Source organism: Chlorocebus sabaeus, chromosome 20 (genome assembly GCF_047675955.1).
Source record: "Chlorocebus sabaeus isolate Y175 chromosome 20, mChlSab1.0.hap1, whole genome shotgun sequence".
Classification (NCBI taxonomy): Eukaryota; Metazoa; Chordata; class Mammalia; order Primates; family Cercopithecidae; genus Chlorocebus; species Chlorocebus sabaeus.
This window is the reverse complement of record NC_132923.1, coordinates 38,920,258-38,938,957: the sequence shown is the minus strand read 5'-3', so window position 1 is coordinate 38,938,957 and position 18,700 is coordinate 38,920,258. Positions and strand designations below refer to the sequence as shown.

Here is an 18,700-nt window from a genome sequence, read left to right as displayed (position 1 = left end):
AGGACCATATGAATAGTTAAATTCATAGATTTGTTGCTTAAAAGGCATAGTTTCAGTTTTGCAAGATGAAAAGAGTTCTGTGGATGAATAGTGCTGATGGCTGCACAACAATGTGAATGTACTTAATCCCACCATTCACTTAAAAATGATGAAGATGGTATATTTTATGCTATGTGTACTTTACCACAAATTTTAAAAAAGAATTAATTTAAAATATTTTTAAGAAAACATAAATAAATTTTAAAAAATGATTATTTAAATTCTGCCAACTTCATGTATTAGCCAAGAGTAGGGCTTTGGTCTCAGAGGGGCCTCAGTTAAATCCAGGTTCTAGTACTTGAGAAGGTTACTTAATATCTGTTAGACACCATTTACATAAATGTGAAATAGAGATATGAATAATACCAATCCAAAATTACTTTGTGAGAATTAAACATGACTTTGCACAGAACTTCAATAAATGCAGCTACTCTATTTATTACATTTATATGCACAAAGTTTGTATTTTTAAAATGCATTAGTTTAATTACTTTTCTAAATATATCATAACCTCTTTAATTTTTCTGTAATATATAATTGCTAGCACACTGCTAGGTATATTGCAGAAGCTTAAAAATACACTTTAAAATGTGATCAACCTGGCCGGGCGCGGTGGCTCACGCCTGTAATCCCAACACTTTGGGAGGCCGAGGAGGGCGGATCACGAGGTCAGGAGATCGAGACCATCCTGGCTAACACGGTGAAACCCCGTCTCTACTAAAAAAAATGCAAAAAGCTAGCCGGGCGCAGCGGCGGGCGCCTGTAGTCCCAGCTACTCGGGAGGCTGAGGCAGGAGAATGGCGTGAACCCGGGAGGCGGAGCTTGCAGTGAGCCGAGATCGCGCTACTACACTCCAGCCTGGGCGACTGAGCGAGACTCCGTCTCAAAAAAAAAAATAAATAAATAAAATAAAAAATTTGATCAACCAACGGTGGCATTAAAAGAGTAAGAGAAGTGGAAAAATACCTGACTGTGATACAATCTCCATAAAAGACAAAAGAAAGGCTATTTTTTTCCTGTAAAATGGAAACTTAACCAGAGAAAAATTAAATAGCAACCAGTTTTAAACTACAATATTCTAGGAATGATAAATTTATCAGTAAAATATAGATAAGGCTCAACAGACAAAACTACCAAGTAATTTTTTTTGAAAAAATAGAAACACAAAGACCTGAAAGATCCAAAGAAGCAATTTTCCAATTAAATATTACTTTATTCTCATAATGGATATGTTAATATAATCTTTGATTAACCCATATATCAATATCTTATTCTCTAAATTTAACTTATGAATTAAGAGTTGGATGCACAATTTATCTCAGTAACACAAGCAAAATGAACATCTGTTAACTTTCTGCCATGTAAGTTTGTGTATGGTGGGGGTGGGTGTGAACAGAGCCTCTGATGTGTAATGTTCTTTCCATCTGCACACCAGGTGGCACTGCATGGTTAATCAGAAGATGGTAACACACATCAAGATTCCTTACATATTTGGAGATAGGAAAGCAAATAAATCAAAACGCCGTTTCAAAAATAAAACTTTCTTAGATGTCCACAGTATTAATGCTTAATAATGCATTTAAGAGTTTATGTTTCCTGGCCGGGTGCGGCGGCTCACGCCTGTAATCCCAGTACTTTGGGAGGCTGAGGCGGGCGAATAACGAGGTCAGGAGATCAAGACCATCCTGGCGAACACGGTGAAACCCCGTCTCTATTAAAAATACAAAAAAATTAGCCAGGCGTGGTGGCGGGCGCCTGTAGTCCCAGCTTCTAGGGAGGCTGAGGCAGGAGAATGGCATGAACCCGGGAGGCGGTGGAGCTTGCAGTGAGCCGAGATCACGCCACTGGACTCCAGCCTGGGCGACAGAGCGAGACTCTGTCTCAAAAAAAAAAAAAAAAAAGGGTTTATGTTTCCACTTCATATTGTAATCATTCTTGTAGTATTGTTTTCCCCATATATTAATTCCTGGCATAACTTATAATAGTGCTATGTAATATGAGTTTAAGAAACAGAAAAAGTAATATAACCAAACTAGACTGTATTTGGGAAGTTGGGAACAATATGACTGTTTTGGACACCCCTTAAACCATTCAAAGGCAAGATCTGAAGGAAAACTGATTTGATATAAATTTCAATTTCACTGCTTCTAAAATAGATTTGTTATTTAAAATATCTAATGCAGTCCCTTAAAAGTTTTGATCTTGCTTTAGAGTATATGGGTATTAAGCATTTAGAGTCAAAAAAGCTGTTTAAATGACAAAGAAAGAGATTATTAGATCACTTTATCGAATCCCGCTAATGAAAGATGGCATAGCTTAACTTGTATGAACAGGAAATAAGGAATGGATAGAACACAAATTATCCTCCAAAATTTCACATTTCTGTACTTTGGTGAGATTTTTCTAGAAAGAAATATATATCATATATGGAAATATGCCTAGTTTCCTCCAACTTGTATCAATTCCTGCCATTTCCACACCATTTTCCTTTTCTCTTACTAACCCCTCTTTCCTTCTGTGTATGTATTCTTCAGTTCACCAAACTTTACATAGCAGCAATTTGTAAGATAAGAGCTATGTGGTTTGTAGTGTGAAAATAGCTATCCAATAGTACATCTCCTAGCTCTATTTGAAAACCACTGTGTACTATGCACATGAATACAATGTAGTCTTGAATTCTCCACATTCAGCTTCATTGAATTGTGGGAAGTGGAGGGGAAGGGTTGTGTACTGTGATGTTCCAAAGGTCTTCTTGACGATATTCACTATCTCAGTAACTTCTAATTTTGTTAAGTATTCTAAAATTTATCCTTCAACATCAATATTCTACCCCTAAAGGACAATGCAGACCTATAGTATGATTATAAAATGGAAAACAAAACAAAACATCATGATGTTCCTAAGGACAAATGTCACATGCTGAAGCCCTAATCTCAAATGTGATGGTATTTGGAGATGGGACCTTTGGGGTGTAATTAGTTTTAGTTACATTCATGAAGGTGGGGCCCCTATCATGGTATTAGTGCCCTTATAGAAAGAAGAAACGTCAGAGGTCTTTCTCTTTCCATGTGGATAAACTAAGGAAAGGCCACATGGGAACACACAGGGAGAAGAGAGACATCTTCAAGCCAGGAAGAGGGCCTTCACCAGAACCCAGCCATGTTGGCATTCTGATCTCAGACTTATAGACTCCAGAATTGTGAGAAAATAAATGTTTGTTATTAAAGACACCCAGTCTATGCTATTTTGGCATAGCAGCCCAATAAGACTAAGATAATACCTATAGTATATGTTCAATAATAAACCCTTCCAGGTTCAAATGACAATTAGCTCCCACAAAAAAAAAATGTAATTGGCAGCCATAAACAGCAGTTGAAAGACAACATTTTGCTTAGTTCAGTAATTTTCCAGTTCTCTTATCAACTTCTCTTTAAGAGTTAATTAAACCATTGGAAACTACTAAAATTAATGCTTAAACAATGAAAACACCGAAAAGAATTGTTTTACTTCTTTAATTTAGGTAACTACCATAAGTATGTTTTTATTCCATGAAACATATATAGAAAAATATAATAAAAATTCCTCCGTGTCTCCATCCAAAGAAATACAAAGATAAATGCAAAGAAGGTAAATGCAAAGAAGATAAAATATGTTAAAATATAATTTGTGCTTTTTAATAAAAGGTCCTTTAAAATAAAAATATAAGCTATAGAAAGTTAAAATAACCTTATTGATTAATAAATTATCTCCTTTTTACAATAATATGGAAGACATAATGAGTTAATAGAGTTAATTAATCATTAATTAATCAATACTTCAACAGATATTTATTGATCATCTACAATATGTAAAGACTTCTACAAGTAAAAAAAGCCATGATATTTAAAAATGTTTCCTTATATCATCATCTTCATCACAAAACGTTCATTAAATACCCTAGCGAGTACTATCATTAAAAATTAACCAAAAATACTTAAAGAAAATATCTGATATTCAGCACAGTAATGTAATACTTGACATAATTATAAGGCATCAAAGTAAGAATGACTTAAGAGTGCCTTTGAGTCACTAATCAGAACTAATGAATATGTCTTTGCATTTTGTCAAAAACAAAAAAAGATAAAAGAGGATGCTTGGAAAGATCCATGAATTTTAAGCAGTGAAGTAATCATGTATAATCTCAAATTTCTCAACAAGTTATTACATTGCTTTTCATTTCTTCAAATGTTTCTTTTTTTAATTTTCCAATTATTTAACTTCAAAAAACTTTATTTTCTATTATATGTTCAGAAATGTGCTGAAATATGGAATTCAAGGATAAAAACCAACACCAACTCTCATAAATGTGTAATATACTGTGTTTGTGTGGGTGACAGGGGAGGGATATATGCACACAACCAAAAATAACAAAAGGAAAACTATATTCTTTACTATAAATGACATATATTTCATTATATATGAACACAGAATAAACTTTTCCTTTCTTTTGTCTTCCTTTCTTTTCTTTCTTTCTTATTTATTTATTTATTTTGAAACAGTGCTTCACTCTGTCATCCAGGCTGGAGCTCAGTGGAACCATCTCACCTCACTGCAACCTCCCCTTCCCACACTCATCTCCCATAATCAAACTATTTAGGAATCAGTAGCAGTTTGGTGAGCTTGGAATCAGAACAAGGAGATTCAGAGGTCTTTAAAATGGACTTCTCTGTTTATGTTATGACCTGGGCTCAAAGAACTCCCGGTCCATTGATTCAGGTGCCTTAAAAGAGACACTGCCAATATTTCTGATATTTCTGCAGGTTCCTTTTCTTCCTCAACACTTCTAAAGATGACCAGCCCCCACTGCCTGCTTCTGCAGATTAATATGTGCTTTCTATAGATATGTTAATATGATCAAAGAATAATTGCCCTACATCTATTTTATCTCCTTCTGGGGCTTTGCATGAACTCATTAAGTAATGATTTAATGAACTCTCAGCTGGAATTCTATTTCCCTCATTTCCAAATTCTTGGGAGCCATTTTACAATTATACCCAAGTACTTACAAGTGACACTAGATTAAAAAATATTACAAATAATAAAAGTAGATTGGCAAAATACTCAAGACTTGCTTTTTGCTTACAATTAAGTCAGGTTTATTTTTTAAAATAATCTATTCATAGTTGCGGATAGTGACTAAACAATCTACATTTTTATCTGGGGATAGAAGTAACGTGAATGGTCTAAAAACTTTATTGCATTTTCCTCTAAATAAATAGAAAGTATACACAACTATGTACAATTTAGAAATTCCTGATTAAGAAGCCAATTAAGAGTAACTTTTATAGAGAAGAATTCTGGCTTTGTGAAGGCATGAGAGATTTAACTAAAGGCCACTCTGTAGCAAATTTAATACCACAATCTCTCAATGGATTTTCTTAATTATAATGATCTCTTCTTTGTCTGTTACAATATTTGGGAATCTCCACATTTAAAAAATATTATTTTCTGATGGTAACTAAAAGAAAACCAATTTGTGATAACAATGAGAAAAATGAGGCTAAATATAAAGATTAATTCTTCTTGAGTATGAGCTTACCCTCTTTAGAATCTTAAGTGAGATGCTGAAATGTAGACAGAGTCATATTGGCTTAGAGTCACAACTGAAGTATGGATATTTGCACTTGTTTTTTTTTTTTTTTTTCTTTCTTTATAAAACTCATTTTCCATGCTTTAGTTGCCATTAACTTCTTTTCTATTACCTTTGATAGTCTTAATTTTCTTATCCATAAAAGAGTGTTAAGAATATCCACCTCAAGGACCATTTTAAGAGTTAAAAGGATAGATCATGTTAAGAATTGAGCCTGGAATAATATTCACTATTACCGCTGTTATTAACAATATCACCACTTCTAATATCACTATTCCTATTTGTTTATTTCATTAATAGTGTAATACCAAAATTATAATAATGTAAAATGTATTCCCCCTGGGTTCGGGCAATGTTATAATCCTCCAAAAATTGCCAACTTTGTTAAACCACCTATAAATTTACTTTACAGTCAAAAGAGTTGCATTTTAAAATCAATAATTAAAAATACTTATAAAGTTCCTACTATGTGCCAGCCACTTTGCTAAGCACCAAACATTTGTCAATGAAAAAGTCAGAGAGAATCTACAGTCTTTAAGAAGCTTAACTTCTAGTGGTGGAAACAAACATGTAACTAGTCAATTATAATAAAGGTGGTGAAGAAGTGCAATACTATAGTAAAAGTCCAGTCTGAACATGTAGAAAGAGAGCAGGAACATAGGGTTTGTGTGGGGCAGGGGGTGAGGAAGATGATTCATTAAGCCAAGCTAAAGTATGAAGGTAGAGAGTAGATCATTACAAGTAAAATAATTGTATCAAATAGAAAAAAAGGATCTAAGTCAAGAATATAAATATGAAAATAAAGATAGCTCTAGACCCATGTCCAAAAATGGAGGTTAAAAAAACTTCAGATAAGGTAAAACTACAAACAGTTCAGAATGGCTGAATCGCATAATTTAATAGGAGAAGTGACTAGAGACATAGCTGTGACCAAATCAAGAAGAGCCTTGAAAACCTTTGTGGGGACTTTTCTTTATCTGGAAGGAAATACAGAGTTATGGAAGAGTTTTAGTGAGGAATAATGATCAGATCTGATTTCAGCATGATTACTACTTTTGTTGTGTAAATAGTGGTGGCCAAAGAGACTGATTGAGGCCACAGTAGTATTCCAGTGGCATTAAGGGAGGGGAGTGGTGGTAGCAAGAAGTAAGTTCAAGGGAAATCTTTTGGGTAGACACAAGTAAAGCACTTGGTGTTGAAAAAGTGACTATTCATCTCTATAACATCTTCCTGTAGTTCCTGCTTCACAGTGACTATCATAATGGATTTTACTGCATTTTCCCTTTAACCCCTTCTTTCTCATGCACTCTAAAAACAAAAATTCAAAGAAAGAAAAACTTGTCAGAAGAATATATAAAGTTTGATCAGTTACCTAAATGGGTCTTACTGGATGTTCTTTCCCTTGCATGCTTGTTTAACCTTTTTGGTACTATCATGTTTTATGAGGCCATGGAGAGGAAATCTATCAGAAGATGGACAATCAGAAAGAGAAAAAGAAATGGGCTCCTTTAAAACAAGGACCAAAGGTCTGTCTCTTCAGTTATCTATAACAGTGATTCTTAAACTTGGCTCTAGAGTAAAATTACCCACAGAACTTCAAAAATAAAAAATAAAACAAGGAATTATACCCATGTCCAGTCCGTCTACCTAACTACGTCCCACTCCTGAAATTGTGCAATATGGTTGTTCTTTTTGAATGTCTTATGATATTTCTGACTCAATTTAATACAAACCTAAACACTTAATTCAGATTTCTTTATTGTTTTTTAAATTCTTAGCACAGTGTTTGGGACACTGATTGTAGTCATTCAATACTTATTTAACTCACTAATAGCTACTTACTGATAGGTGTTGAGTATACTATGGGAAAAAGGTGTTTAGTCCATCAGGGTCCTCACATTGCATAGCATTGACTATCAAACTTTAGAGCCACATTTAAAAAATGCATTCTATTTTATTGCAGTGTGTATGTGCAAGCACACACATCAAACACACACACACACAGCTGAAAAACATTTTTCACAAAATAACACTTGCCCTAACCATAGCCAACACACTTTGATATTTTCTATTCTATTATTTTCTGGTTATTTTTATAAAATAAAAAGGAAGAAACAATGGTTGTAACCTATTATGTCAATTTCAATACCAAACAAAGAAAGCCATCCAATATTTTTAAAAAGCCTTGTATAGTAGATGTTCCAATTCTACTTCTCAATACTGTCAGTAACACGCTGTCCAGGTGCTTTGATTTCAGTAAAACTACCAAAATTTTAGAGTCTTTAAAAAAGACTCCATTATTGTGAAGATAACAGACTGATTTTGAGTAAGACATAGGGCTTTATCTTAGAAGAAACTAAACTTCTCATGGCTCAAGAGACATAAATCTTTAGAAGTAACAATGACGTACATTCAACGAGATAATTTCCTTAATGAACTCTGGTAGTATTAGTTAGAGAAAATTCTAAAAGTGAGAGACTTTTCATGAGCAATGTCACACACAATAGTTAAAATCAGGAAACATGCAAACAGACTTATCTTAATACAGTGGGCTTAATGAACTATCTTCATTAAGTCATAGTTAATTAAAAATATTTTTTATTTTACACAATGTAACATAGAACAAGATGGTAGTTATAAATACACAAGATCATTAACTATGGCATTTCCAACTACAGAAAGAGAAAGCATCTCCTTTTTTTTTTCTTTTTTTTTTTTTTTAGACGGAGCATCACTCTGTCGCGAGGCTAGAGTGCAGTGGCAAGATCTCGGCTCACTGCAACCTCCGCCTCCCAGATTCAAGCGATTCTCCTGCCTCAGCCTCCTGAGTAGCCGGGACTACAAACACATGCCACCACGCCTGGCTAATTTTTGTATTTTTAGTAGAGACGAGGTTTCACCATGTTGGCCAGAATGGTCTCGATCTCTTGACCTCATGATCCGCCCACCTCAGCCTCCCAAAGCGCTGGGATTACAGGCGTGAGTCACCATGCCCGGCCTGGCATTTCCATTTTTAAAAACAACCTATGTAACCAACATGTATGCACCAGGTACTAAGAGTGTTTTCTTTGCTACTAAGTGCTTTACTGATCTCATGTGTCAAACACTAATGATGATGCACACCTGTAACAGAGACTTTTATTTCTATCCTCTCTCAATATCTGTCATCCCCTTTCCCTATGATTCTAGACATATGATGGAGATTATGTCCACCCAGCAAAAGGCAACACTTCCCGGCACCCTCTGCTGTTGCCATGCTTATATGATCAGTTTACAGACAATGAGATAAAAGAAGAATTGATTTGTGTCACTTCTGGCTCATAAATATAATAGTAAAGGAGCTGCTTCCCTCTTTCCCACTTCTATTAGCATGAATGTGAACATGGTAACTACCCATAGACCAAAAATGAAATTCAGGTTTGAAAATGACTTACACTGTTACATGAGAAAGAACTAAATGTTTATACTGTTTTACCCTCTATTGCTTTCTGAAAGTGCCCAAACCTATATCCTAAATAATGTGGAATTCCTATTCTACATTTCCTCCTACAAAATCAGTGAGAAAGGGTAGATAAAATAAGTGAGTAAAGTTTAATTACAATATGGAAGCAAGGTTAATGAACAAAAGCATGTAAGGTTGTGTGGCTGTCCAAGTAACCGACAGTTATATGGTAATACAAAGGTCATAAATTCCCAAATCGACACACATGAGTGTCAAATAAACATTTCCTAGAGAATACGGCTACTTGTCTTCCACAGACTGAAGCTTTTCTTTTTTGACATGATGAATTTTTTTGTGTATGTTTCATACAAAATACTGAAATAGAACATAACTGCATTCCTCACATCACTACACCAAAATGTCAAAGATTCACTTCTCAGCATGAAAATGCACAGCACATAAATATGAAAGGACTCTACATTCCAAATGCTGTATTCACACCTCAGTGCAGAATCAAATGGAGACAACTGTATGGTGAACCAGTACAGCATTATCAAATAATATATTTATGGGGATATAATAGAATAAAATAAAAAAGTTGAAACTATTGATTGTTTCAGTTAGAAGGTATTTCATGGTTATAACTACTCAGAGTGATGAACAATTTAATTATTCCAAGTTTTGGAATAATTTGCTTCTTATGTAATTCATTTGGATATTTCAATGTATTGGTTACTTTATTGGTCCACATTTCTTCAGTACAGAGATCCTTTGTAGATGAAGTTCTTACAGATACATGTAATAATAATTGTATTAGTATATACTCAAGTAATGGAAAACATATCTCTTAGTATAATGGTGAATTTCAAATAGTTATTTGATAACATTATCAGTATTGCAGACCTAAAGCCTGATGAAATTTTCCACTTATTACTGACCAAGCATTTTTGATCATGTGTTTATTGACAGTAATTGGAACTTATAGACACCTGCCCAATTTCTTTACATTAAATTCTCAATACAAACGTAATGTTGAAAAGTAAAGCTAAAGTCAAATATAATATGCCTAAAAATAGAACCTAGGGAAAATATCAGATCTTGCCTCCTTCCTACTATTGATATACACAATAATTATAATATTGTAATTAAGATCATATAATAGACAGATACTAACGGCAATAGCACCCAAAATTTTCTGAAAGGAAGGAGGTTCAGTTGAGACATTTAGGAGCTAGATGACAGTGCAAATTTATATTGCTTTCCATAATTTTTCACCTAAAAAATGGGGCTGACAGACATGGTCTCAGATACGACATTCTGATAAGAAAAGTTTAGTGGACAAAGAAGCATTAATAATGACTGCACTCCAGAAAGGCAATAAAAAAGGACAGCTGCCAAACGAACATTACTCAGTGTGTGATCACTTAAAGTGGTGATATTTAGAACTTCACATTTTGGGTGTGAACTGCCAAAGAGACAGACAAAGTAAAATACAAGACGAAGAGTTTATATTAAAAATGAATAACAGTTTAACACACTGCTCCCAACCATTTTAGTACCAAGGTCCAGTTTCATGGAAGAAAAATTTTCCATGGACCAGGTTGGAGAAGAAGGATGGTATCGGGATGAAACTGTTCCACCTCAGATCATCAGGCATTAGTTTTACATTCTCATAAGGAACATGCAACTTAGATCCTTCGCATGCCCAGTTCACAATAGAGTTGCACTCCTATGAGAGTCTAATGCCATTAGATTCTAATCTAATCTAATGCTGATCTGACAGGATGCAGAACTCAGGCAGTAAGGCTCACTTGCCCACTACTCACCTCCTGCTGTGTGGCCAGGTTCCTAACAGTACAGTACGACTTCATAGCCCTGAGTTTGGGGATCCCTGATTTAACATACTCAATTTATATGCCATAATTTCCCATAGTACAAATCATATCAGAGAATGAATATGACATGCATGAGGCAAAGACTAAGTCAGGTCAACTCACTTGTTCTCTTTGGTCTCTCAGTAAACACTAAGTGGAAGAAAAATGTTAGAAAACTCATTCCCTATAACAAATTTAGGCAAAATATGAGAAAACAGTATACATTGAGTGCTTCAGGAGTAATACACTGTCTATGGGACTTTCAGAACACTGATGGAACATTTAAACAATTCAACCAAATAAGAAAAGTCTTTAGAAAATTTTGAAAAACGAATAGCAAAAGGGAACCAGCCAACTCTGTCCTTCATTATCACTTTAGACAATTGTTGTATCATAAAAAGAAAGCTACAGCCTCTAGACAGATTCTGAGTTTCCGGTGACATGACTTGAAAATATTTTCTTCCTAGAGATTCTCACTGGTGACAATGGTGTGGTGAAAGAATGGGAAGATTAAAAAAAACATCTTGCCAAAATCTCTCCATAATTAAGGTGAAACAACACAACTACTTGTAAAATAAGAAATTTAGTTACTTGGCCAACCATTTCTATCTGTTATTCCCTGAATAAATAAAATTTCCATCATGAAAATGTCTGAAGGCAGTCATTCTTCTGGATATTGCTAGGAAATAAAAAATACATTATAAATAAATATATTTAAGAGTAAACTACTCACCTATTCCAATGAAAGCAGCTTTGTAGCCTTTTTCTTTCAAAGTGCTAAGAGTCATTTCATTCACTGAAAGGCTTTTGCCGCAAATTATCTATAAGAAACAACATTTTGCATAAGAAAATTTGGCATTTGATTAATTAAAATCTTAATATCTAATATCAAAAAGAATGAAAAGTCTGGCAAAAATTCTATGGGATTCCATACAAAATGTGACAACATTTTTGTCTTCTAGTATACAGGTTTACATACACAAAGTAGCATATAAATAGAACAGGAATATGTTCTATTAAGGGCTAAATGCAGAAGAAAAGCCAGTGTCATTAAAATCATCAGTAAGCTTCCATAGCTTGCATAATATGTTCAAAGCACGACGTGTGGCATTTAAATAATAAGATGATAAGACAACATTTCCAGCATCAATGTACAGTCAAGTAGGGGCAAATACATACACAAATAAATATAATATAAAACAGGCTATGATCACCACATGTGTATGAGAGTTCAGAGGCTGGGGACATTCATTTTACCTAAGCTTAGAAGATCAAGAATACAGAGAAGTGGAATTTCAAATAAGGCCTTTAAAAGGAAAATACAGGATTTTGATAGGGGACATTGTCAAGGGAAAATGAACAAAGTCTGGAAGCAGAGGGTAGTCACCCCCATTAAAGTCACAATACTTGGTCAGTTCTCAGACGAGACAATTTTCACTTCTGGAACCTGCTAACCAAAGAGGTGTCAGGGTCCCTAGGAATAAAGACCCTGAAACAACCCGGCAAGTCAATACTGTGATTCCCCTAGTCCTTTCCCAAAGGAAACTATGGTCATTTATCCAGGCAACTAAGCCCTGGAAAAAGGGGAATAATCAGACATTTCAAGGACTGCCAAGCACTGGTTCTTCAGTAACATTGATACTTGGAGACATAAGAGTGGGTACCTATGGGGCAAGGCAAAAAATGGAGCCTGACTGAAGTATAGTTCACAGTGGACCCCCTGAAACCACAACCCAGTCAGTGATCATTCTCCTAGTCTCTAAGAGCATAATTGAAATTGTTACGCTTGTCAATTGAAGTAAATCCTACACTGGGTCTGTGGTCTGTGAAGTAAGAGCTATAAAAGCTATCGTAGTTGGGAAGGTCACATTAAAATATGTGAAAATCCAGCCAAGAGATTAAATCAAAGATAATATCCTATCCTGGGTGCAATAGGATGAGGAGAGATGGTAGTGGTCCCTGTCATATCCCCATTTAATCCACCAGCCTATCCCCGGCCAACACCAGAGAATTTCTGGAGGATGACTATAAACGTCTGCAGGCTTAACTAAAGAGTAGTCCTGATTGTAGTTTCTGTTACAGATGTGGTACTATTGCTAGAGAAGTTTTATAAGGCCACACATACACTGCATGTGGCCATTGATTTGGCAAATGCATACTCCTTCCACTCCAATTAGAGAAGGAGATTAGAAATAGTTCAGAGTCACAGAGTATAGATAAGAATATTCATTTACAGTTTTGCCTCAGAGATATGTCAACTCTTTTCAGTAATAATATATGTAATCTGAAGCGATCTGGACATCCCACAGAACGTCACAGTGATTCATTACATTGACGACATCATGCAGATCAGACAGCATGAACAAGAGGTGGTGAGTATGCTGGAAACTGTTAAGATATCTGCCCTCCAGAGGGTGAAAGATGAACTCTATGATGAGGGACTGGTCTCTTGAGTGAAGTTTAGAGATCCAGTTATAAGTATGTGCCAGTAAGTCCCCTTGAAAGTAAAAGACAAATAGCTGCATCTCACATTTCCTGCCATATAAAAGGAAGCACAATGCCTGGTAGGTTTCTTTGTGTTCTGAAGGCAAAACGTTCCTAAAAACAAAGTCTCTAAGCTGAGTCATAGAAGAAGAGCAATGTATACCCATGAAATGATAATTACAGCTACACTGAATAGTGCACCTAAGTGTACAGCTCTCTTCTAAGTACTGCATATACTGACTCATTTAATCCTCACAGCAGCCCCATGAAGTGTTATCAGTATTTTCATTTTACAGATAATGATACTAAAGGACAAGAGAGCTTACATAACCTTTATTGCAGTCACATATATAGTCTAATTTCAGAGCCAACATGCATAATTGCTGTGCTCTTGTGCCTCTTGAGGTTAGAGGGCAGAGCTGGCACCATCCTCAAGGGCAAAGAACAGCATATTGTATGTGAAGACGTACTAAAAAGGTTGTGTTTCAGGAATATAAAGTGCAAAGCAAGCAATGGAGCAAGAAGCTGGAGAGGAGAAGATGACTGGAACTGGATCATAGAGGGTCATGTTTTGTTTTCCTAAAATAGTAATTCTGTTTTTATATTGGCAGATATGGTAACTGTCAGAAAGTTTATAATAAGGGGACAACCAAGGTGAGATTAATACCTAATAGTGAGAACTCTGGAAGGTATCAAACAACATTAAACTGGAACATTAATTAAATATGTATTATTCAAAGCATTTTATAGTAATTAATAGTATTACTATTAGAATTAGTAGACTTTGATGCCATTAAAATTATCTAATAGTGAGGCTTTAGAACTTTAATGTATTCTAACTTTTAAATAATACATATTTTATTGGAAAAGGAAAAGAATTCTGCTGTTTGTTTTATGAATCAAATGCCCTTCATACCAATATATAATAAAGGTTAGACATAAAAGAAAACACCAGGTCCAGACATGCTAATAAAGACCTCCCAACCTTTTTGAGATGGGTATTTGTGGGAGAAGGCACAATAGTTTAGTTTAATAGTGACTTTTTGTGATTTACCAAAGAGGAATAAAGACATCCCAATCCTTCCACCACAGCAGAGTGAGCATGTCTTTGATTTTGTAACATATAAGAAAGATGCTCAGACATTTTATATTTCTACAGTCTGATTCTACTGTAATACATAATAGTGTGCAAATGGGAATGGAAAACAGTTGAGTTTTCCTTTTGTGTATGGAAAGCTGCAAAGACAAGTATCTTGACTCTTGATATGAATCTACTGGGAAGGAGACCAGCAAGACGACTTTACCATGGACAGACATTGTGGGAAAGACGGAGGATCGTCATCATTGGGCAGCAGATCCCTGGTAGAAATGAGGACAAAGCAATAACAAGAACATTCCATGGAGTGACAGGCACCAGACTTCTTTCCTTTCTGTGAATGAGAAACTATTCAAATTTCCCTTTCCTAAAAGCCTGAGGCCCCAAATATTTGCCATGCAATAAATGATCTATTCTTACAAAGAATTAGAAGAAAGATTCCTTGACAACAAAGGTAAAGCTCTGCTTACATTATGCCTTGGGAAATTGAGATGAAATGTGTGTTAACTAAAACTAGAATTGCAAGACAACTACAGCTATCAGGAACATCACGTTGGCTGATAAGCTATGAAATCTCAATGCTATTTGTTAAATAGATATGATGCTAGAAAAATCACATTATGGGCATTTGTTTGGTGTTTTTGTTTCTTTATTCCTGGTACTTTTACATATGTAATACTTTCCATCTTGATTTTCTTAGATACGGATATCAGTATATATTCTACCTTCCTCTAATAACTTTAGTAACATATTATTAGATATTTCCTACCTAAATTCGGAATACAAATTCAATCTATTTCAAGTTCAGTGTAACAGTCACTACTTTAGTCCAACAGTTCTCAATGTCATGTACCCTGAGCCAAAGTTCCATCTAATAGTCTCCTAGGGATTTGATGAAAACTTTCTTTTAATACTATAATATGTATTTATACACATAGTAACATTTATTATGCAGTATAAAGGCTTACAACTTTTTTTGTGTAGTATAAATCTTCAGATAAAATAGGTGATGCCCATTATTTTTAAAAATCAAATAAAAACATATAGACTCTTCATGGTTTTCTAATAGAAAATTTGGTTAAATAGACCAAATATTTCCAGATGCTCTAAGATAAAAAATAAACTGAAGAACTTTTGAAAGTATTTTGCTTTCTTTAGAAATGAAAATTTAGTGTACATGTTTCCTTGTAGGAGAGAAATAATATGATTTTATATTTATTTTCTAATACTACCTCACAATCACAGATATTCTTGGTTCAAATAACCATAGTGAAAAACAAGATGTTATTAGAGGTTATCAAGAAAAAGATAATACCTGTATTAGATATTTCATGTCAAACTATGAAGCAGAAGAAATGTATAGAAATTACAAATTAAGTTAATCAATTAGAATTATATCAGAATACTTTGGGAAATGACAAATATACATATTTTAAATATGCAAAAATACAGTATCTTCATTAATATTTTATACTTTTAACTTTGAAAACTTAGAATATAAAGACCATGAAACAAAAATATGTATTTCTACTTAAATTCTGAGTTGCATTACAAAAAACAAAGAGTATTTAATCTAAGTGATTTGTAACATTGACACAAATATCACAAGAGATTCTACTGAAGTGCATCTTAGCTTAAAAATAATTTGTAGGGGTTTATATTAGAATTTTTATTACAAAATTAAGAAGTTTTCTAAAAATAAACATCAGCTAAGAAGCCATTTCTCCTAAAGGGAATACACAATTTTATTACACTATAAATGATCCTTTGGTGTGAAATCAATTGAGAGTATACCTGGTAAATTAAAAAAATGCAAATATGCTAATAAAGTGAAAAAAACACTGAATTCTACACAAGAATACAGAAGCAAATGAAAATACTATCCTACATAACTGTTTTCTACACAGGGAAAAATATACTACTTTCTGAAGAAAAATAAAAATAATAAAATAATGAAAACACATGGATGCTGACAAAGATTTTACTGAAACTAATAACTTTAAATGTTTTCATTATTCAATCTATAAAATGAAAATGAAATAAGTATACAACTCAAGATTTTAAAAGAAATAACAAATAAGTTCCACTCTGATCTTGGTTATTTCTCTCCTGCTAGCTTTGTGAATATTTTGCTCTTGGTTCTCTAGTTCTTTTAGTTGTTATGCTAGGGTGACAACTTGAGATCTTTCTAGCTTTCTGAAGTGGCATTTAGCGCTGTAAATTTCCCTCTTAACACTGCTTTAGCAGCATCTGAGAGATTCTGGTACATTGTCTCTTTGTTCTCACCGGTTTCAAAGAACTTCTTGAGTTCTGCCTTAATTTCATTGTTTACTCAGGAGTCATTCGAGAGCAAGTTGTTCAATTTCCAATTGTGTGGTTCTGAGTGAGTTTCTTAATCTTGAATTCTAATTTGATTGTGCTGTGGCCTAAGAGACTGTTAGTTATTATTTCAGTTATTTTGCATTTGCTGAGGAGTGTTTTACTTCCAATTATGTGATCGATCTGAGAGTAAGTGCCATGTAACTCCAAGAGCGGAACTGAAGGAGATAGAGACATGAAAAACCCTTCAAAAAAAAAAAAAAAAATGAATGAATCCGGGAGCTGCTTTTCTGGAAAAAAAAAATATATATATATATACACACACACATATATGTGTGTGTGTATATATACCAATAGGTAGACTAATGAAGAAAAGAGAGAAGAATCAAATAAACACAATAAAAAATGATAAAGGGGATATGACCACTGACCCCATAGAAATACAAATAAGCATCAGAAAATACTATAAACATTTCTATGCAAATAGACTAGAAAGTCTAGAAGAAATGGATAAATTCCTGGACACATACACCCTTCCAAGGCTGAACAAGGAAGAAGTTGAATCCCTGAATAGACCAATAACAAGTTCTGAAATTGAGGCAGTAATAAATAGCCTACCAACCAAAAAAAGCTCAGGGCCAGATGGATTTACAGCTGAATTCTAGTGGAATTACAAATAGAAGCTGGTACCATTTCTTCTGAAACTATCTGAAACAATTGAAAACAAGGGACTTCTCCCTAACTCATTTTATGAGGCCAGCATCATCCTGATACCAAAACCTGGCAGAGATACAACAAAAAGAGAAAACTTCAGGCCAATATCCATGATGAACATTGATGCAAAAATCCTCAGTAAAATACTGGCAAATGAAATTCAGCAGCATATAAAAAGCTTATCCATCACAATCAAGTTGGCTTCATTCCCTAGGTGCAAGACTGGTTCAACATATGCAAATCAATAAGTGTAATTCATCACATAAAGAGAAATAAAGGAAAAAAAAACACATGATTGTCTCAATAGATGCAAAAGTCCTTTGATAAAATTCAATGTCCTTTCCTGTTAAAAAATTCTCAATAAACTAGGTATTGATGAATATACCTCAAAATAATAAAAGCCATTTATGATAAACCCACAGCCAATATCATACCGAATGGGCAAAAGCTGGAAGCATTCCCCTTGAAAACTGGCACAAGACAAGGATGTCCTCTCTCACCACTCCTATTCAACACAATATTGGAAGTTCTGGTGAGGGCAATCAGGTAAGAGACAGAAATAAAGCGTATTCAAATAGGAAGAGAGGAAGTCAAACTGCCTCTGTTTGCAGATGACATGATCCCATATCTAGAAAGCCCCATTAATCATCCCAATAGCTTAAGTTCATAAGCAACTTCAGCAAAGTCTCAGGATACAAAGTCAGTGTGCAAAAACTGCTAGCATTTCTATATACCAACAATAAGCAGACAGCCAAATCATGAATGAACTCCCATTCACAACTGCTACAAAGAGAATAAAATACCTAGGAATATAGCTAACAAGGAAAGTGAAAAACCTCTTCAAGGAGAACTACAAACCACTGCTCAAAGAAATCAGAAAGGGCACAAACAAATGGAAAAACATTCCATGGTCATGAATAAGAATAATTAATATGAAAATAGGTATCCTGCCCAAAGCAATCTATAGATTCAATGCTACTCCCATTAAACTACCACTGACATTCTTCACAGAGTTAGAAAAAACTACTTTAAAATTCATATGGAACCAAAAAAGAGCCCACATAGCCAAGACAATCCTAAGCCAAAAGAACAAAGCTGGAGGC

The 18,700-nt window shown here is 34.4% G+C and overlaps 1 protein-coding gene across 3 annotated transcripts in view; it reads right to left on the bottom strand.

Annotated features, from left to right (window-relative positions):
* Positions 1 to 18,700, bottom strand: part of DPYD (dihydropyrimidine dehydrogenase) — an 844,938-nt gene that overhangs the window by 576,797 nt on the left and 249,441 nt on the right. For all 3 annotated transcript variants that reach the window (XM_007977863.3, XM_007977867.3, XM_037982468.2), the window contains one exon: positions 11,718 to 11,805. In XM_007977863.3, the coding sequence (XP_007976054.3) occupies positions 11,718 to 11,805 (88 nt within the window). The remainder of the gene's footprint in view (positions 1 to 11,717; positions 11,806 to 18,700) is intronic.